This window comes from Nannospalax galili, unplaced genomic scaffold (assembly GCF_000622305.1).
Source record: "Nannospalax galili isolate Female #2095 unplaced genomic scaffold, S.galili_v1.0 scaffold278, whole genome shotgun sequence".
NCBI lineage: Eukaryota > Metazoa > Chordata > Mammalia > Rodentia > Spalacidae > Nannospalax > Nannospalax galili.
The window spans coordinates 12,150,261-12,173,067 of record NW_008347536.1 but is presented as its reverse complement, the minus strand read 5'-3'; the positions used below and the strand labels follow the sequence as shown (position 1 = coordinate 12,173,067).

Below are 22,807 nucleotides of genomic sequence, written 5' to 3'. Positions count from 1 at the left end.
CAAGTCATGGCGTAGGACAAGTTGAAATACTTCTGAGACCATGTACCTTTTAGCCAATCAGCCAGTTGTCTGAAAGGCAAAGAGGCTGACTGGCAATGAAGCCAGGGAACTGGGTCCTTCACCTCAGATGGATATAAACAAAGAGGACTTTTATCTCATGAACTGTTGTCCATGGACCATCATGCTAGTCAGTCAGATCCTGTCCTATCCACGTAAGGTTTTTCACAGGCACCCATATGGGGTTTGAATCTCCTGTAGGGCAGACACACACAAAGCCTCGACCCATGGTTAGCAATGGATCTGGGCCTCTCCATTGCCCTGTAATGGGGTCCTTCCATCTTTCCCGTACCCCAGGTCTCTGCTCCTGTCATCCCCAATGCTTTTGAAACTGTTTTTTTTTTTTTTTGAAAATTAAGAACATTAATAGTGAATAAGGCCATACCCAACTGTTGGTGGGGGTTTATTCCCCCTTTTAGTTTTTGTAATTGAATTTTTAGATTTTGATGGTTGTGTTCTATAATGGCTTGACCTTGGGGATTGTAGGGAATTCCTGTATTGTGTTGACTTCCCCAAAGTGAAAAGAAATCTTGTAAACTTTTACTCATAAAACATGGTCCATTATCAGTTTTAATTCTTTGGGGCAGTCCCAACGTAGCAAAGCACTGGAGAAAATGAGACTGAGCATGTTTAGACTTCTCTCCTGTATGAGTGGCAGCCCAACAGACATGTGAGAATGTGTCAATAGACACAAAAATATACTTAAGCTTTCCAAAAGGAGCATAGTGCGTGACATCCATCTGCCACAAGGAATTGGGCTTGAGTCCCCTGGGGTTTACCCCTGGCTGTTGCAGAGGCGGTACCTGTCTTGTTCCCCTCTGCATTGCCTTGGGATAAAAGCCCAGGCAATCCTTGGTGCCCCCTAAGATGTCGTAAGAAGATAGGGGCCCCTCTCTCCCCAAGGAGTGTACGAGTCTGAATACTGTCAGAAAGAAATGGCCCTGAGTTCCTTGAATTGAGCTGAGCCATCACAAGTGTGGACATATCTTTTTGGTTTCTCATCTGCCCCCAGGTATACCACTGCAGCTCCAAATCTTCCCCCTTCAGTGAAAACATTGTAGGCTTTCACTAAGGGCTCCCTCGCCCCAGGATTCGGAGAGCTCTGCTGCCGGCGGGGCTCTAACACTCCGTGGCGGGACAGGATGCCCTCCCCCCACCAGCCACCTCCCGAACCGGGCTTTCCCAGCCATCCCAGAGCTTTTGTGCGGGCCCCTGACTCGTGCACGCCTTAGTTCAAGGCGGGTCGGGTAGGCGGCTTTTGCCTGTTTTGTCCTGTTTTCATGGGTCCCGGGAGGCCCTGAAGCTGGCCAGGGCACGCCAGAGGTGCTGCTTGTTACTTTGGCCGCTTTTGGTTTCACTTCTATTGCATTTCTGCATTCTTCCTCAAACTCTTCCCATGATTCCCATGTATCCCCAGTATAAAAACATTAGCCCCAAGTAGCCAGGGAGCCAAATGAACAGCCTCTGCCCAAACCTTTTGCGCTACTGGATCTGACAGATCCAATCCCCTGCTTTTAAGCATATCTCTCAGTTTAAGCACCGGGTCCTCAGGCTTATTGATTACGTTACCCATCTTTCAGGTCTCACTTACCCCAAGCTTCTTGATTGGCCCCAATCCGTTATTTTTCTTTCTTTCTTTTCTTCTTTCCACCTTCCTTCAAGTGCCATGCTGGGCGCCAGCTGCCAGGGGTTCGAACCAGTGACCCCCGCGCAGTGATGACTGGGGATGACTAAGCACGCCATTTGCCAGCCCACGCCGCCCCCAGTACCAGGAACACTCAGGCTCAACAGGGAGCCTAGTCAAGCAGGGACTCATTTATTGCAGGTGTTACAGAGCTTACAAAGGCATCTGGAAATTCCCCTCTCCACCTCCCCCCCCCCAGGGTGTATCTTAAGGATGGTCACACTAATCATGCACTCCTCAGCAGTGCAGAAGTATCCTTCAGACTTCTAAAACACGTCAGGCTGCGCCCCAGTAACTTCCTCTTGGACCTCTGCAAGGTGGGGCCTTTAGGTCCCCACAGGAGGCAGGAGGATCAAAAGTACAAGGTCATCCTCAACTACATAGCAAGTTTAAAGCTAAACTACACAAGACCTTGTCCCTGAATAAATAATAAAGTCAATACTACTACTGTCAAAAATTAACAGCCGTTGAGCTATTTTCTAGGTATTGTTTTAAGTACTTTATGTGCATTAATGATTCATAATCTCCAAAATAATCTTTAAAATATTCCCAGGTGGCATGTTACCCCATATATATCTTCATTTAGCTTCCTTATCTCAAGTTATCTTTTTTGAAACAGGATCTAATTATGTAGTCTACGCTGGTCTCAAACTCCTGATCCTCCTGCCTTTGCCTCTGCCTTGGTGGAATTACAGGCATGCACCACCATACCTGGCGGGACTTCTCATCTGAAAATTATGAAGCACTTCAAATCAGATACTAGTTGCAGTTATGCACATGTGAACAGGGTAAGATGGTAGTGTAAACATGTTCCAGGTCCTCCATTAAGGGAAAGCAGTAATTCTACTCTCAGAATTTAATTACTATCTAACCACAAAAGATTGGTACTAGATGTGGTCATCCATGGCACAAATACTTTTAGAAAACAGAATTTGCATGAGAATTAGCTACACAGCAGAGAACCTATTAAAATTCTGCAGATAAAATCAAATTCTAAACAGCATCTGTGAAAAATCACCAGTCAGACCTGTCTTCTAAAAGAGTTACACATGATCACTATTTACAATCTGTCACCTTCACCAATACAGAGATCTAAACAGAATCTCAAAATATATAATCAATAAAGGTTTCCACAAACTTACTTCAACAATCTAGATTTCTGACAAACTGATCTGGGAGGGAGCAGGAAATTCATGAGGACCATATTTTAAATGTATTTATTTTTATGTGTATGAATGCATTGCCTGCATGTAGGTAGGTGCACCCGTGTTGTACAGTGCTTGAGGACAAAAGAGAGCATCAGATTCCCTGGAACTGGAGTTTTGGATGGTTGTTAGCCACCATGTGGGTGATGGGAATCGAACCAGGGTCCTCTGCAAGAGCAGCCAGTGCTTTTAACTGTTGCACCATCTCTCCAGCCCCCAGGGACCATATTTTATTATTTTTTTAAAATGTTAGAACAGAAAATAGTACTACTAATCCTTTTTAGGGAAATTTCAGTAACTCAAACTTCGAAGAGGGGAAGAATGACATTTTAAAAGTTCATGCAAACAAAAAAGATTCCACTAACACTAAAATTAAGCTAAAAATTGAAAAATGTAAGGTTGGGCATGGTGCTGCACACCTTTAAGCCCAGCACTCAGGAGGCAGAAGCAGAGGCAGAGGCAGGCGGATCCCTTTGAGTTCAAGGCCAGCCTGGTCTACATAGTAAGTTCCAGGACAGCTGGGGCTACAGGGAGACCCTGTCTCGAAAAGACCAAAAAAAACCCTCAAATAGACTCAATTAATGCTGGCTTGCAAATGATAAAATTAGCCAAGTGACTAAAGCCCAAAGGACTGCTAAACCAGAACTCATGTCTGGTCCCATTTTGTTTACTGCTTCCCCTGCAGCACCAGGCCAAGCACAGTAATTGCCACAGGTAAATGCACAGAATCCCCTGAAACTTTTTCCTTAGAAAGAAATGCAAATTAAATTTCTAAGATCACCCATGAGAGAATCCTGACCCCCTACTGAACAAGTGGGTAGCTTTCTAGAATAAAATTTGGGGTGCCATTCAGACTGGTAGCAGAGAAAACTTGGGAAGCTCTTGTGCTACTGAATGATGTTCTAACACTGAAAACCCTGTAGCAAAAGGGAGTTTCAGCAGCTGGTAGGTACTAACATATTCTTAATAAAACAGCTCAAGAGACTGGAGAGATGGCTCAGTGGTTAAGAGCACTGGCTGCTCTTACAGAGGACCCGGGTTTGGAATCCAGTGATCCGATGTCCTCTTCTGATATCCACAGGCATTGTACAGCATGAGTGCACTTATTTACAAGCATGCAGGCGTAACACTCATACATGTAAAACAAAACAAAACAAAACAGCTCCTGGGGCTGGAGAGATGGCTCAGCAGTGAAAAGCACTGACTGCTCTTGCAGAGGACCTGGGTTTGAGTCCCAGCACCCACATGGTGGCTGTGAACCATGCTTAACTCCAGTTCCAGGGGAACCCGAAGCCCTCTTCTGACCTCAGCGGCATTGCACAACGTGGGTGCACTCACTTACATGCAGGCAATACACACACACACACACACAAAAAAAAAACCCCACAAAACCCCCCAGCACCTATCTACATAACCTTACATGACTGCCCTCTTTAGAACTCAGTTCTTCCTCTATAATGTGGGTAATAAAAGCATCTATACCCTAGCTCCTATCATGTACCCAATGGGAAGGACCCAGGGCAGTAGCTGTGACAGAGATCTCAGAAAACCCATTTCCATTTTCTTTTCAATTTTAAAAGTTGTATCTCGGAGCATTTTGCCTGCATGTAAGTAAGTGTACTACGTACCTGTAATGCTCAAGGACAGAAGGCAGTGGAGCCACTGGAATTGGAGTTAAGAACAGTTCTTAGCTATCATGGGTGCTGGGAACCGAACCCAGGTCCTCTGCAAGAGCAGCCAGTGCTCTTAACTGGGTCATCTGTCCAGACCTGTTTCCATTTTTGTTTTAAAAATATTTTTATTATTTTTATGTGTATGAGTGTATGCCTGCATGTATGTAAGTGCACCTGTGTCATGCAATGTCCTTGGAGATCAGAAGAGGGCATCGGATTCCCCTGGAACTGGAGTTACAGACACCTGTTAGCCACTATATGGGTGTTAGGAATCAAACCCAGGTCCTATGTAAGAGCAGTCAGTGCTCTTAACTGCTGAGCCATCTCTCCAGGCCCCGCCCCATTTCCATTTTAAACTGGCTCTTTTGCTTATTTTAACAGATTCAGAATTTCTGAGTCCTAACAAAAAAAAAAAAAGGAAAAAAAAATTGGCTTCCTTACAGAATGAGGGAAAAACCAAGATGCTGAAAAGAACACAGGATGAAGGCTGTCACAGTAGGATCCAGTCACTAATTAGCTAGACAGACTCCAAATCACTTATTTAACCTTCTTTTTAAGGCCACATAAAAGCACCTGAAGTTCAGGTGTAACTACAAAATCAGCCTTACAAATGCCCAGTGCCTATGAAAACTATTTGGCAAGGACTGATAAATATAAAAATTACTCCTTATCCAAGTGGAACAACAGCAAATTCTTCAAAGAGTTGCCTTATGAAAGATCTGCTAGAAGTTCACACATTTTCTTAGTAATTTCATGTTAATAAAACTGAGCTGAAACTGGACTGTAAAGTGCCTTCTGCAAAAACATGAGGACCTGACTTTGGATCTCTAGCACCCACAGGAATTCTGGGTATGGTGGCACATGTCTCTAACTCTAGTGTTGAAGGGAAGGGAGGAGAGGGGACAGGAGGACCCCTAGAGGTTGCTGAATAGCCAATCCAATCAGTGGGTCCCAGGCTCAGTGAGAAATCCTGTCTCAAAAGCTAAGATGGAGTGACCGAGGAAGACAACCAAAGCTGACCTCTGGCTTCTACGTGGACATGCACACATATATACGTACATACAACACCACACACAGTTACCAGACCAAGATTTTAACATTAAAAAGTTATATACATATATGTATATATATAAATACATAATTTCACATGTATGAGTGTTTTACTGGTATGTATGTGCACCACATGCATGAAGGTCCCCTCAGAGGCCAGAGGGTGGTGATCTCAAATTGTAGTTGCATGAATTGTTAGCTGCCTGTGGGTTCTTGGAACTGAACCCGGGTCCTCTGCAAGAGCAGTACATGCTCTTAACCACTGAGCCATCTCTCTGGCCCTGTAATTGTTTTTCTGAGACAGACTCTCATATAGCTTAGGCTGTTCTTCAACTTGCTATGCACCAAAGGCAACCTTGAATTTCTGATCTTGCCTCCATCTCTTGAATGTTGGGATTCATAGGACTGCACCACCATGCTCAGTTTATGGAGTATGAGGGACTCGACCCAGGGCTTAATGCAGCTACTCTGCCAACTGAGCTACATCTTAGCCCCAGCACTACTTCAAAGATATTTGTTTACTCATATGTATGCCTGTGCACATATGTGTGGGTGCCTAGAGACCAGAAGAGGGTGTTGGATCTCCCTGGAGCTGGAATTACAGGCAGTTGTAAGCTGCCTGATGTGGGTCCTGGGAACCAAACACAGGTCCTCTGAAAGAACAGCAGGCACTCTTAATCTCTCTAGCCTTCCAGCATTCCTTTAATTTTTTTTTCTCATTAATGGTTTTATTCAAGAACAAGAACACAGTAATATAGAAAACCTAGATTTATTTAAACTATTATTACAAAGACAAAACATTATCATTGAGTACTTTGAAGACTTCATTACAGATGACTTGTTACAGAAAGCTAACTGAAGAGGATGGATGTTCAAGGACCTAACCTAGGAGACCAAAGAGCAGACTGCTCAACGACAAGCAGCAGAAGCTAGCACAGAGCACTCGTGTCATGGATATGTAGTTCAGATTTCCCCCAGAGGCTAGTCAGCCTGAACTGATATGAGGCCCAACAAAGGACCAATGCCTCTGTGGAAATGACAGAGGCCAATCCCTTGGAGACCTCTACTTCATAGGGTTATGAGTTCCTTTAAGCCCCAGAGAGGCATCTAAGCTTCAGCCTCCCTCTTTCCCACCAGTCTATCCACACTTCAAGCTCCTGTACATTTTGCCACACAGGCCTGCCATCAGCCAGATGTACACACAGCAAAGGCAGGAATTATAGGCTTAGACACAGGAAGTTTGGGGGTAAATGATAAACTACAAATCCCCCCTCAGTTAATTAACCTTTGTTATAAAGGTTGTAGTTTCTTCTGCTGTTGACAACTTGTTTCATATTTGTCTTGAGAAAGAACTGGGTTTAGTGAGTTTTGGAGAAGGAAAAAACCTTTCACCAACCCCACTCTAGAGTGGAAGAGGCACCAAGTTCCCTCCTACAGTTATGAGCAGAATCTGAAAAACAAAAAGTTTAGAATTATTATTAATAGCCATTATTTACTGAATGCCTTGGTAAGGGTTCCAGAAGACTTACAGAAATATCTCAATTCTTGTGACAGCCCTGTCAGGTAGCTAATATCACCCCTATTTTACAGATGAGGACACTGAGGAACAGACAAGTTATGTATGTGCCCTTTCAAAGACACAAAGCTAATATGTGTATGGCTGAGCTGTGACCCCACCATCCATGTGTATTCTTCTGCACCCCCATCTCAGGCACCGAGAGGTTCATTATCTTGAAATCAGTAACAGTTCCACGAACAGTCTTTTCTTTGTTCTGCTTTTAAACACATACAATCTTAAATGATTAAAAACTATAAACACTGTGTGGAAATCAGGTCAACTATTCAGATCAAGAGTATGAATAAAATTTATGAGTACAGTATTTGACTCTGAGCAGAGGGCATAAAATGAACAGAAATAAACCAACAGCTCATTAGAAAATTCGTGGTGATTTTATGGTTATTTCACCATTACAAAGAATCCTCAGAACCTTACCAGGGACTGCAGGAGCATCCCACTTGTGGAACCATTAGTGACATGCCAAGTGAGTTTCTCATGACTGTTAGAAACAGAATGGCTGATAGTCTAAACAGTTCATTCTTTCCTTTTTTTAAATATATATTTTATTTGTTGTTTTTATTTTATGTGTGTGAGTATATTGCCTGCATGTAGGTAGGTGCACCCATCATGCAGTGCCTGAGGAGGTCAGAAGAGGATGTCGGGTAACCTGGAACTGGAGTTACAGATGGTTGTTAGCTGCCACGTGAGTGCTGGGAATCAAATCCATATCCTCTGTAAGAGCAGCCAGTGCTCTTATCCACTGAGCCAGCTTCCAGCCCCTTAACAGTCCATTCTTCAAAGAGAAATCTGCAGAAGCTATATGATACCCAAAACTGTCTTCCAGGTCTACTAAAACATTTACTAACTGACTGGCTCTGAACTGAAAAAAATGAGCAGCTATAAAAAAATGTGATGAGAAGGGAGAAGAACCTAAACCTGGGAGAAGGCTTCCACAGCCTGGCAATGCTAACCCAGTGAAATGAGCCGCTAACATTAGAAAAGATACCACTGATACAGGCTGTATGAAAGAAACCAAAATACAAGCAAGACTACATAATATTTATGGGAAGAGATAAAAATCACAAGTACCCAAATGTTTCATGTAAGAAAAGCAGTATTAGATTTAAAATTGCAATAATTTCGAAACAGAAATTTTAAAGACTGATTTCCAATACAAACCAACATGGGTAGGAGAGTGAACACTTTTAACTACAGAAAGTCAACATTCACTTAAGGTTCAGAACTGAAATTGACACCGGAAGAAATCAAAGGATCAAAAGGATTTTTTCCAGTGTGGGGGCTGATGGAACCCAGGCCTGAGAGTGTGCTAGGCAAGTGCTCTACACCAAGTCACACTCTCGGCTCCTGAAATATTTGCATATATTTGCCCCGGCAGAGAATAGGCAGGGCACTCAGAACACAACTGGATGACGGGGTGGGGGGTGGGAGTGGCAGAGCCAAGTCAAAATATACAAATTCTGCCCTGTCATGCTATAATACAAACTTTAATAAGATAAAAGGACCTGGAGAGCAGTAGTGGAAAGACTGAAGACAGGCAGTATTCCAGAAGATATGCTCTTACAAGCAGGAAGGATGGACAATTTAATAAAGCAAAATGGTAAAAGGAACGGAAGGAAGGACAACTTACTGCAGGTACTAGACATTGTTCTGTGTGATGGAACTAGCTACATGGTGTTCAATCACCAAACAAAAGTACAGTTTCTGTACTCAGGCTGGCAAAGGGCAAAACATTTCACAGGGTTAACAAGCAGCAGATACTCAGGGATGAAGGTGCGGGGTGAAGTTCACCAGGACAAGCCAGGAGACAAAACTGGCAGAAAGCTTGTATGTTTGTTAGCCATGAAGAGCAGGCAGGGAAGAACCTGGGGGAAGTGATGGCTTTGGGTGACTGCATGGACTGGACAAATCAGCCTCGACCACTAAGGTACATAGGCCATTTGTTCCCCATTGTTCACAGGAGGGAAACCAAGACCAGATTATGATTAACAGCTTAAGCTCAGTTTGGAATTACTTCTTCCTCTCTTAACTGAAAAGCAGTGAGCTGCAGCAAAGCACCAACACACTAAGGACTCAACTAACACAAAGAAGAAAAAGTGACTCAGGCAAACCAAGACCCGCTCAGGCCCTGTCACTCCTGCTGAGCCAGCCACAGATCTGTTTCTGAAGATGGCGCCTATCAATTGCTAATCTTACAAATCCACTTCTTTCTCGTCTACATACTCTGGATTTGTAGTGTAGTATTTGGCAGATTTAAATTGAACACTGCAATTTTGCAGACTGATTTCTTAGGGCAAAAACAAGTAATTTTTAGGAAACAGGGATGGGCAATGTATTTTCAAACTGCTAATCTTACAAAATTCTCTTGCATTATGAAAATAATAATTATTTCATACAATTTTCATGTTCAGTGACAAAGGAAAGAAAAAGTTACTCACCTATTTATAGCAGCATAAACGGTTTTCAGTGATCGACATCTGCATCCTCAAACTGCCCAGCAACTGCTGGTGTGGTATCTACCTCCATACCATCTGAACAAAAAAAGGCACTGCTGAGCCATATGCCCTGGTAGCTCAGGCTGGACTTTAAGTCCTGATTCTCCTGCCTCAGTCTTCCAAGTGCTGGAACTACATTCATGCACCACCATGCCAGAGTATCCCCCCAACTTTTACTATTTTGAAACCTAAAGTACCCAAGGGGAAACTGAGAAAGAAAAATGTAACTTGTGGGTTTAAGTCAAGTTAAAATAAGTCCAAAGATTCAACATTTACTTTGTGAATTTACATTAACACATAAACACAAAAATTCTAGATAAAAACCTTCCTTTTTTAGGGGGGAGGGGAGTACAGGCTATGTAGCCTGTCACAGTATACTCCAAGCTCACTTCCCAAGTGCTAGGATTACAAATGTGTGCCAGGACTGCTGGCAGGAATTTTCAAATGTATTAAATATCAAGTATTCACTCTTCACAGATGTGTGTGAAGTATTTACATTATTTAAAGGTGTGTGGGCAACACTCACAAAGCTTATAATATAGCCTGGGAGAAAAGAAAAACCAAGCAGAGTGAATTTATCTCCCTAGTTTTCTTTTTACTATTGATTTTTTTTCTTTCTTAGTCTTTTTGAGACAGGGTGTCCCTGTAGCCCCCGCTGGCCTGGAACTCACTATGGACACCAGACTGGCCTCAAATTCAGAGATCTGCCTACCTCTGCCTCCCAAGAGCTGGAATTAAAGGCGTGCACCGCCATGCCCAGCTTATTATTTTATTTTTATACATACAGTGTTTTATCTGTAAGTATGTAAGTATACTCTGTGCATTTTATCTTCGGAGGCCAGAAGAGTGTCAGACCCCTGGAATTGGAGTTATACAGCTGTTAGCTGCCAAGTGGGTGCTGAGAACCAAACCTGGGTCCTCTGCCAAGAGCATCCAGTGCTCATAAGCTCTGAGCCATCTCTCCAGCCTCTCCCAATTTTTCTTATTTTACTAAAAAGATGGGGGAGGAGGCAGAAAAGCAGCCTTTCTTTACCACTGCTTTCTTTACTGCCTCATTTGACCATTCACTCCTCACTTTTTTTTTTTTGGTCTTTCTGAGACAGGGTCTTCCCTGTAGCCCCTGCTGGCCTGGAACTCACTATATAGACTAGGCTGGCCTTAAACTCACAAGAGATCCTCCTGCCTCTGCCTCCCAAGTGCTGGGACTAAAGGCATGCGCCACCATGCCCAGCTTCACTCCTTACTCTTCAGCCTGCCACATGTCTGCCACAAGCCTGCTGGCATCCTATCACCTGCACACACAAACATAACATGTATCTAAAATTAACCTGGGCACAAGTTAGCTCAGTGGGTAAGCATCTGCCACCAAGCCTGATGACCTAAGATTCTGGGATCCATGTGGTGGAAGGTGAACTAATGCCTCCAGTTGTCCTCTGACCCCCACACCCACATGATGGATCATGTATGCCCACACATATGCAAAATAAATCTGTCTTTCCATGTTAAAAAAGCTTTTTTTCTAGCCTTGCTAAAGTCCTCTTACCAGAAACTCTTAATCCTGTTTCTAACTTCTGTTGCTTCTATCTCCTAGAATCTCTGAAATGGTCCAATCTTTTCTATGGTACATCTGCAGGGGTGCCTGTGGAGGTCAGAGTAGGAAGCTGGGTGTCTTCCTTCCTCTCTCTACCACTTTGCTGCCTTGTGACAGTCTCTTACTGAACCAGAAGCTTGATGTTTGGCCAGGCTAATGGGCCAGCCAGTCAATGAGCTCTCAGGATTTGCCTACAACCTCTCCCTCCCATGCCAGAGTCAGCCGGTGTGGCCATGCCCAGCTTTTATGTGGATTCTGGAGATTGAACTCAGGTCCTCATGCTTATAGAGCAAGAAGCCTTCTTACCCAGAGCCACCTCCCCAGCCCAAATCTATTGGTATCAATGGCCTCTGCTTCATGTAGGCCACTCCTAGTCTCCTCTCTTCTTCCCTTCATTATTTTTCCTCTCCAATCAATTTCCAGTATAGCAACCAGTAGTAATATGAAGCTAATCAAGCTGTCAATGACTTTCCACTGACCTAAAGGTAGTGGTTCAGATACCAATGAGATCTTCAAGTTCCTCTGAGACATGGATCGGTTCCTAACTCCATTGTTCTGTTACATATTAATTACGTTTTGTACACTTTAAAATAATAAGCACAATGAACTGTAGTTTCCCAAAGGTATGTGTCCTCTTACCCCTCTGACATGGCTAATGCCTTTAAGTGCATCCCCCCCGCCTTGTAATCTCCGAGTCCCATCTTTGTATTGTTCAGGTCTTTGCTTACTACTCCACGAGGCTTGACTGTCCCTCTTCTGGTGATCATGGGCACTGCACAACACAGGTACACAACACATACGCAAGCAAAACACTTATACACATAAAATAAATTTTTAAAAAGAATATTCTGCTGGGCATGGTGGCACACACCTTTAATCCCAGCACTTGGGAGGCAGAGGCAGGCGGATCTTTTTGAGTTTGAGGCCAGCCTGGTCTACACAGTGAGTTCCAGGCCAGCTGGGGCTACAGGGAGACCCTCTGCAGTCATTAAAAAGGAGAAATGCTAAGGTGTTACCACAGCATACAATATTAATAAATATTAAATACATGTAACATGCAAAAAATGCTTATAACAGTGGTAGGTATATCATTTAAAAATATTTTATTTGTTATTTTCACTTTATATGGATGAGTGTATTTCCTGCATGTAAGTGTACCTGTGTCGTACAATGCCTGCAGAGGTCAGAAAAGGGCATCTGATCCCCTGTAATTGGAGTTATGGACAGCTGTTAGCTGCCATGTGGGTGCTAGGAATTGAACCTGGCTCCTCTCAAGAGCAGCTGGTGCTTTTCATTTCTGAGCCATCTCTCCAGCCCCAATGGCTCATTTAATCCTCTTGCCACTGACCTCAAGCACACTCTGCTTGCTATCTTTCTGTGCTGCAGTTTTCTCATCTATAAAACAGGGACCTTAAAAGTATTTTTCCAATAGCATTCTTGGAAGGATTAAATGAAAATGTTCAATGTGCTTAAATCAGGGTCTAGCACATACTTAATCTGAGGATAAAAGAAATAATATTGGAGACACTTGGCATAAAAACCATTGTACCTTCAGAACCAAAACTGTATGATGGGAGCTGGGGAGATGGCTTAACAGGTCAAGTGCTAGCTGTGCAGGCCTGAAGATCCGGATCCCTGGAACCCAAACCCATGTAAAGCTGGATGTAGTGGTGAGCATTTGTAATCCCACCACTCCTACAGCAAGATGGGAAGCAGACAGGAGAATCATCCCCAAGCTTGTAGGCCAGCTAGACTGGAGTAGACACAGAGACTCTGTGTCAACAAGTGGAAGTCAGGAACTGACTCTTAAGAGCTGTCCTCTGACCACACCTGCACCACTGCAGGCTTGCATTCTCCTTCCCGCACCCTCTCACATACATACATACGATAAATAAGAATTAAACAAAATATGGTGGAGTAGTTGGGAGGCAGATGCAGGTGAATCTCTGTGAGTTCAAGGCCAGTTTGGTCTACACAGTGAGTTTCAAGTCAGTCAGGCCCACACAGTGGCCCTGTGGCCCTGTCAAAAAAAAAAAAAAAAAAAAAGAGGATAGGATTAAATATTGGCACCCCTATGACTGACCAAATTTTTTAATATATTTTTCCTTTTTTTTTTTCTGACCCAATTTTTAATTACTTTATTTATTGTGTGTGTGTGTGTGTGTGTGTGTGCGCGCATGCATGCACACCTGGTCTATATAGTGAGTTCCAGGTCAGCTGGGGCTATAAGGAGACTGTCTCAAACAAACAAACAAACAAACGAGCGAACAAACAACTAAAACCTAGCTAAAACCAGAAATACAGTTTTACACCGGTGCTCACAGCACTAGGGAGAATGAAGGAGGGGAGATGCCCAGAGTTTGAGGCCAATCTGTCCTTAGGCTTCTACATGCATGTGGTACATATAAACTCACTCAGGCATGCACACATATACACATAAAAATAATAAATGAAATAAACTTAAAACCTACTATTGTACACACACACACACACACACACACACACACACACATGCGTGCGCACACATATAAAGATGGGACAATGCCTCTCATAGACACCAGAGGTTATCAAACAAAAAGCCTAGTTCCAGGCATGGGCTACCTCTTTTTGGGTTGTTGGTCAGCTGAGTCCCACAGACCTGCTCCTAAAACATTATAGGCTACTGCACTGCTCTTGGTTACCCTCCAGAATTTGATGTTGAGACAACACATACTTGAGTTACAACATGGTGAAATTAAGCTGCTACCAACCTAGACGCTTCCTCCTCAATGGCTAGCTTTCACAGTGCTGGGAGATGACTATGCACACTATCAGGGGAAAAAATAGTCAACAGTCTCATCCAGCTATGAACCCTGTGAGCTACAAGATATGCCTACTGGTACAGCAGTGGCACAAATGTTATGGGAGCAGCCAGCTACTTTCTGATTGTACTTAAGCCCACTGCACAAGATGTAACCTGGGCCTGTTAACTAGGCTGAGAACCTGTGGTCAGGTAGGTCATGGGCACTAGGGAAGAATCTACTACTCTTCTAAATGAACATAGCATTAACTTCCCCCTTCAGTATTTATCTTTATGCCCATAGATTAGTGCATCTCTAAACCTCATCAGAGATCAAAAGCTTCCCTTTCTGGAATAGATGTGAACAAAACAGAGTTTTGTTCATGTTACAATGAGCACTATTAGGGTAGGCCCTAACTTAGTATTACTGGTTATCCTTCATAAAGGCGGGATGGTTAACTACAGCTAGCTTTCAAACATCATTTCAGATGTTTCTGTGGAGATATTTTACGTGATATTAACATTTACATCATGTGGTGGGCTCATTTAACCAGATGGCATTTCATAGGAAAACAACTGATCTTCCCTAAGTCAGAAGAGAATTTGCTTAGAAGTTCAGATGTGCTAGTGCACACCTAGAATCCTAGCATTTGGGAGCCCAAGGCAGGAGGATCTCAGGTTGAAACCAGCCTGGGCTACACAACAAGACCACTGATCACCCTGCCCCAAATTCTTCATCAGACCACTTTCTGGATCAAACTGCCAATCAATGAACTCTTCCCAGAGTTTCTGATTGCTAGTCCTGTAAAGTTTGGACTTACTAAGCCTTTATCATCAGGAGCCATTTCTTAAATCTTTCTCCTTAATATACATGTAAATACACACACACACACACACACACACACACACACACACACACACACACCTCACACCAGAGAACAAGTGTGAACCTATCAACACACAGGTCATCCTGTCATTTCATACATATATATGAAGGATTGTTCAATTTAACAGAAGATATCACACAGAAACAGAATATATAACAGCAGTCAGGAGTAGGGTTTGTCATTGTGTGTGCGTGCGCATGCACGTGTGTGTCTGTGTGTGACACACACTGTTGGTTGTTTCCCTGAAAAGCCATGACTAATAGAAAGGGGAAATCTGGACATGTGGGCTGAGGGAAGACAATGTAAGGACAGAGGAAGATGACAGCCAGCTATAAGGCAGAGGCTGCAACAGATCCTTCCCTCATAGCCATTTGAGAACCAATCCAGCACTTCCATCTTCCTGGAGTAGGAGGTAATACATTTTTGTTTAAACTACTCAGTCTATGGTACTCTGTTATAATAGCCCAACTAAACTAATACAGATTTGCTAAAAAATAGTAGATATAGTTGGGCATGGTGATGTACACCTTTAATCTCAGCACTCAGGAGGCAGAGGCAGGAAGAGATCTGTGGGATTGAGGCCAGTCTGGTCTACAGAGTGAATTCCAGGACAGCTGGAAGATCTCATCTCAAAACCAACCAAACAAACCAAAAGTAGCAATATCTCAGAACTGCACCTGACATGCCCTACCTTCACCCCATTTCTTCTTTGCTGCTCATCTCTGAGTATTTAAAAATATTTTTAGTTAGTACTGTGGCTAAGTGGAAAAGCAGAGGCCTAGTATGGGTGCCCCCCGCAAACAAAACAAGCAGAAAAGAAGAAGGTTCAATTTAAACACTGAACTATTTTTTTAAATATTTAGTTTATTTTTGTGTGCATTTGTGTGTGTGTGTGTGTGTGTGTGTGTGTGTCTGTCTAAGCAAGTGTATGCCATGTGTGTAAAGGTGCCTGCAAAGGTCAGAAGAGGGTGTCCAATACCCAGGAGCTGCAGTTTCATGTGGCTCAGCCACCCAACATTGGTTCTAACTGAACTGGGGTCCATGAAGAGAGCAACCATTCCTAACTGCTGAGCCACCTCTCCAGCCCCACAGGCTATTTTTTTTTTTTGACATGTAATTAATTAATTAATTTAGTGTGTGTGTGCACGTGCGCACTCGCACATGTGGGCAAGTGCCATGAAGTGTGGAGGTCAGGGGACACTTGTGAAATTGGTTCCCTCCTCCCACCATGTGGATTCCCAGCATCAACTCAAGTCATCGGGTTTGGTGGCAAGCACCTTTACTCACTGAGCCATCTTGCTGGCCCTAGACTATTTTTACAGTTGGAATAGTCTGAGGGGTGAAGGGGAACAAGACACTAAAAAGAACAGCAACACAAACGTCATCCCAAAGCCAGGTGTGGTGCTACACACCTTTAATCCCAACACTTAGAAGCAGAGGCAGGTGGATCTCTCTGAGTTTGAGGCCAGCCTAACTAACATAGTGAGTTCTAGGCCAGCCACGGCGAAACAATGAGACCCTGTCTCAAAATAACAAAACAAAAACAAACAAAAAAGTAAAAAAAAAAATCATTCCCCTCTAGTAATTCTACATTTGCTTCCTAGAAGTTAATTCTGAAATTTCTTAGTTTGACTGTTTCCAAGAGAAAACTCTGCTTCTTTATAATTTCCCTCATAGCCATTTGTTCACCCTGACAAAAGAACACTCACCTTCATAATCTCTTACTGAATCTTCCGTCCGAACTCCTGCCATGCTATACTGGCTGCTCACAGACTGAGAGAGCATCCCTTCTAATCTCTCCAGCGTGGCTTGCCCTTCTGCTGTTAGATGGGACAGTCCTTCTTCGTAGGTATAAAATGTAGGGATATCTCCCTGCCCTTGTTCTAAACAAAAAGAAAGCTTTTAAGCTACTACGTAACAATTAGAAAAATCAAAATGGGTAATTAACAATGCAGTTGCTCAGGATGTACCCAGGCTGCTAGGAAAGTACTTCCAACGTTTATCACCCACCTTTAAGAGAATTTCAAAAAAAAGTCCCTACCCTCTAAGATGAGAAAGAATAAATAGTGTAGTTCTGGGGGTTAGGGAGGTGAGGTTGGCTGCAAGCTATCTGAAGAAATATAATGAATAGTTATGACCAGGCTTCTAAATGGAGGAGGTGGCTTGCTCTCTGGGGACCGCTGCTTCAGCCTAAAATACATTCCTGACTACTCATATCTGGCCATCACTTTCTCACCCCCATTTCTCTCCAGCATCTCACTCAATTATCCTTTTGTTTGTTTTTTTGAGACAGGTTCCCCTGTAGCCCTAGTTGGCCTGGAACTCACTATGTAGGCCAGGCTGGTCTCAACCTCACAGAGATCCACCTGCCTCTACCTCCCAAGTGCTGGGACTAAAGATGTATGCCACCACACCGAGTTTCAATTATCTCTCTTTTTTAAAAATTCTATTTTTACTACTTTTATTTTATGTGTATGAGTGTATTGCCTGAATGTGTGTAAGTGCACCTATGTTGTGCAATTTGTGCAATGCCTGTGGAGGTTCAAATGAGGGTGCTGGATTCCCCTGGAACAGGAATTATGGACAATTGTCAGTCACCGTGTGGATGCTGGGAACTGAATCAGGGTCCTCTGCAAGAGCAACCAGTGCTCTTAACCACTGAGACATCTCTCCAGTCCCTTCAATTATCTCTTATTACCCTTATACTTGGGAAGCCCATTCATTTCCCAATTTGTCTGCTGAAAGGGCCTGGACACTCCATGTACCACTGTATTATTCACTTTTATTTATAGCCATCTTACTGAAAACTAAAACTCAATGCCCTTAGTACAAATAAATACTTAAGATGAAACGCTAAAACCAGTAGTGAAGATCGGTTTCACTGACCATGTGCCTCCACATCATACTCCTCTCCATCATAATCATCCGAGTCTTCGTCCTCGGGATCGGGATGCAAGGCCTGGCATTCACACATTGCAGCAAACATCGCCTCCACTGAGGAAAGACATTACATTGTAACTAATGTTCTTTTCAGTGTACAATGAAATTTTATAAAGCATCAGTGCAAATAAATTTAACAAGCAGACATGGTTCACACTTGAGTAACAATATTTATAAGATCTGCAAAACTCAAATAGGATTGATCTTGAAAGTGCCTGGCTAACCCTAAAGTGCCTGTGATGATGAACAAGACAGAAATCCAAGGTACTACTGACATCACTTCGTGGGTGGCTGGATTTTCTACGAGAAAGGAGTCCTTGGTCACACTGATTAGGGTAAAGCCCCTGTCAGTTGACAGGGTACTTTCCAGCAACCCTGGCATTTTCCTCTTGGTAACAGTCTCCACAGGTGAGATTCAGTCAGCAGTATCAATCAATGAAACTAACCAGAGTCTTCCATGCAAAAAAGTACAACAGGTACCAGGTGTCTACAATACTCTGACTATATTCACAACCTCTGTGATGCTAGGAAGTACCTGGTCCTCAATGATTTTACAGATGCTAAAATGAAGAAAGAGCAATACAATGGAGGTGCCCATGCGGAAGGTGAGATGTGTATGTCCATGAGGGGTACATATAGGGCAAAGATCAGTATTATGGAACACTCACATGCTGACTTATCACTAGGCACAAATCTAAATTCAGTAATAGGTTCGACTTCATCATCACTGTCCTCCTCATCTTCAGACAAAGGTTCTTTTGACTCTTCTAGAAGAGAAATAAAAATAATTTTTAGACATTAAAAAAAAGTTTTGAAATATTTAAGTGTAGAACTGTGCTTGCCTGAGTACGTTTATGTGCACTGCATGTGTGCAGGAACCTTCAGAGGCCAGAAGCCACTGGATCCCCTGGAACTGGAGTTACAAGTGGCTGTGCGCCATCCTGTGGGTGCTGGGAACCCAACCTAGGTTCTCTAGAAGAGCAAGTGTTCTTGACTGCTGAGCCTTCTCTCCAGGCCCCATTTTTTTCTTTTGTTTTTTTTTTCTGACAGTGTCTCCCTGTATCGCTATCTAGCCTGGAATTCCCTATGCAGACCAGGCTGACCTCGATCTCAGAGAGATCCACCCACTCTGCATCCAGAGGACTGGGACTAAAGGTGTGCACCACCACATCTGGCTAATATCCCATTGTTAAAAATTTATTTTCGGTCTGGAGAGATGGCTCAGTGGTAAAGAACACAGACTGTTCATACAGAAGACCTGGATTTGAATCCCAGCACCCACATGGCAGCTAACAACTGTTTGTAATTCCAGTTCCAATGGATCCGATGGCCTCTTCTGTCCTCCGCAGGCATCACATGACACAGGTGCACCTACCTACATGCAAGCAATACACACTTACATATAAAAGTAATAAAATTATTTTTTAAAAATTTTTATTTTTTTTGGTCTTTTTGAGACAGGGTCTCCCTCTAGCCCCAGCTGTCCTGGAACTTACTATGTAGACCAGGCTGGCCTTTAACTCTCAGAGATCAGCCTGCCTCTGCCTCCCGAGTGCTGGGATTAAAGGCGTGTGCCACCACGCCTGGCTTATTTCATTTTTAATTACGTGTTTATGTGTGCGTGTGTGTGGTGAGAGGTGTTGTACCTGAGTACAGAGCCCAAGCGTGTTTATGTGTGTGTGTGTGTGTTGTACCCAAGTGCACAAGTGCAGAGCCCTAGCATGTTTATGTGTGTGGGGGGGCAGGATGTACCAAGTGCAGAGCCCAAGCATGTTTATGTGTGTGGGTGTTGTACCCGAGTGCAGAGCCCAAGCATGTTTATGTGTGTGTGTGTGGGGGGGGGGGGTTTGTACCCGAGTGCAGAGCCCAAGGAGGCCAGAAGGTGGCATCAGATTTCCTGGAACTGGAGTTACAGGTGGTTGTGTCGCCAGACTGAGAACAGAACTAGAATCCTCTGCAAGAGCAGTATTGCTCTCAACACTGAGCCATCTCTCCAGCACCAAGGAATAAAAATAACTTTAAAATAATTTTTTGACATTTCAAAAAGAAGCTAGATTTAAGTGTGGTAATATATGCCTGAAATCCCTGCACTTGAGAGGCTGAAGCAGAATGTTAAGTACAAAGTCAGTCTGAGCTATACAGTGACCCTTTCTCAAATTAAATACATAAAATTTAACAAAAAACAAGCTAGAAGTATTCCCTAAAGCAAATTTACTAATTATCTAAATACTGACGCTCAATATTTTATTTTGGTTTTGTTTTTGAGACAGGGTCTCACTGTGGAGCCATGGTTGGTCTAGAATGTGCTCTGTAGACTAGGCTGGACTTGAACTCACAGAAATCTGCCTCTGCCTCTGCCTCCCAAATGCTGATATTTAAAGGCACACGCCACCTCGCACAGAGCAGTTCCAAATTTAAAGAAATATATATAATTTTTTTATTTTAAGTGTATGAGTGAATTGCATGCATATAAGTACACCTGTGTCATGCAATGCCTGCAGAGATCAGAAAGGTGTCAGATCCCCTGGAACTGGAGTTAGGACAGTTGTTAGCCTTGATATAAATGCTGGACTCAAACTCAGGTCCTCTGCAAGAGCAGTCAGTGCTCTTAACTGTGACCCATCTCTCCAGCCCCTCAATTATTTTTTTTTCTTTTTGAGACAGGGTCTCCCTGTAGCCCCAGCTGGCCTAGAACTTGCTATGTAGACCAGCTGGACTTGAACTCTCAGAGATCAGCCTGCCTCTGCCTCCCAAGTGCTGGGATTAAAGGCATGTACAACCATATTCGACTTCAAATGTTTTTTAAATTAAATTTTATTACGCTTATTTTATGTGTATGAGTGTACTGCCTGCATGTAGGTAGGTGCACCCATGTTGTACAGTGCCCACAGAAGTCAAAAGAGGCAGTCGGATCTCCTGGAACTGGAGTTGCAGATGATTGTTAGCCATTATGTGGGTGCTGGGAACCCAACCAGGGTCCTCTGCAAGAGCAACCAGTGCGCCTAACCTCTGACCCATCTCTCCAGCCCTACAGTTTTTTAAAAAAACATTTATTTTCATCTCTGCATATGCTTGTGTGCCTGTGTAAGTATATGCCACATGTACACAAGTCTTAAGAGACCAGAAGAGGGCACTGGATGCCATGGACCTAAGTTTCAGGTTGTTGAGTCACCTAAGTGCTGGGAATAGAACTCAGGTCCTCCAGAGGAGCAGGAAGCTCTCCTAATTGCTTAGCCATCTATCTCTCTAGCCCCTGCAGTTCAATTTTGACTGATGGTTAATAGAGTTCAAAAAGGTTCTGGGGATATGCCTAGTGGTTGAGCACCTGCAAATCACTAGGAAGATGCAGCACCAACAATTTACAAGACAGAATCAAAGCTCATGAAAGTTAACTGACCCAACACATGCATGAATAGTTTGCTGATAAAAATGTTCACAGAGGTCCCACCTGGGGTACCAAAAAAAAAAAAATGTTCACAGAGATTTAGAGCTGGAGACTGGAGTTCAGTGGTGGAGGGCTTGTTCTGCACACACAAATTGCTCTGGGTTCAAGCCCTAGCCCCAAGACAAATGAATAAGCAGTGAGACGTATATCAGTGTAGAGACATGTTAAAAAAGCAGAATAAGAAAGGTAGTTGCAGAATATTTGAAACCATTTACAGTACAATGTAAACACAAAAGCATTATGCTAGCTAGAGGGATACACATATTCAGTAAAAGGTAAAAGCGCATATATGAAGGACAAGTTACTGTCACCATACTATTAACTTGAAGAGTAGGGGATGATAATATGCAGTGGTATACACAACAGTTAACAGTATTCAGGCAGTTTATAGTAATTATGGAAAAATGATAGAATTAATGCTGGAAACTAAATAACAGAGAAAAGTGATTATACTGTTCTGTATGTTTCAACCATTTCATAATGAAAACATAGGCAAATAAAGTATTTAAAATGGGGCTTGGAGAGATGGCTCAGTGGTTAAGAATACTGGTTGCTCTTGCAAAAGACCCAGGTTCGATTCCCAACACCCATGTGGTGAGGAACAACTGTTCATAACTCCAGTTCTAGGGGGATCCAATGCCTTCTGCTGTCCTCAGGGACTGCATGACATGGGTGCACCATGCAGGCAATACACTCACACAAATTTTTAAATTTAAATTGACCCCTAAAAACATCAAGCTTGTTTACAATTAACACTTTTTTTTTTTTTTTTTTTTTGGTCTTTTTGAGACAGGATCTCCCTATAGTCCCAGCGGGCCTGGAACTCACTATGTAGACCAGGCTGGCCTTGATCTCACAGAGGTCAGCCTGCCTCTGGGACTACAGGCATGCGCCACCATGCCTGGCGGAACTGCACTTTCTTAATGGAGTGATTCTATTTGCAGGGAGTGTTAGTTTTTCATCACTGTGACATACTAAGCAAACCACCTGAAAGAGGACTGATTTTAGCCCATGGCTTCAGAGGCTGGCCATGGTCAGCTAGCTCCACTGGTATGGAACAGAGGTGAGGTTATGCACTACAATGGCAGAGAGGGTGAGATGGGACAGAGATACTCACCTAATGACAGTCAGGAAGCAGTATGGGAAAGGGAGAGCATGATGGGACAGAGATGCTTCACCTCATAGCAGCCAGGAAACAGGAAAAGGAGAGAGGGGAGGAAATGGAGAGGAGAATGCTCAGTGCTAGCTTCCTCCTTCCCCTTTTGTTCCATCTGGGTCTCGGCCTACTGCATGGTACAACCCACATTCAGGACTTCTTCCCCTCTACCCCCTTAGTTACCTGTCTCTGAAAATGCCTTCCCAGAAACACAGGACTATGTTTTATTATTATCTTCAGGCTTTCTCCGTCCAATCAGGGTGACAGTA

General features: G+C 43.3%; 1 protein-coding gene across 1 annotated transcript in view; it reads right to left on the bottom strand.

Annotated features, from left to right (window-relative positions):
- Positions 1-6,422: 6,422 nt before the first annotated feature.
- Clns1a (chloride nucleotide-sensitive channel 1A) overlaps positions 6,423-22,807 on the bottom strand; it is a 29,815-nt gene continuing 13,430 nt past the window's right edge. The window contains exons 3-7 of the mRNA XM_029568866.1: positions 18,606-18,704; positions 17,884-17,991; positions 16,707-16,880; positions 9,684-9,776; positions 6,423-7,119 (exon numbers count right to left, since the gene is read on the bottom strand). Coding sequence (XP_029424726.1) covers positions 9,709-9,776; positions 16,707-16,880; positions 17,884-17,991; positions 18,606-18,704 — 449 coding nt within the window. The 3' untranslated portion in view covers positions 6,423-7,119; positions 9,684-9,708. The remainder of the gene's footprint in view (positions 7,120-9,683; positions 9,777-16,706; positions 16,881-17,883; positions 17,992-18,605; positions 18,705-22,807) is intronic.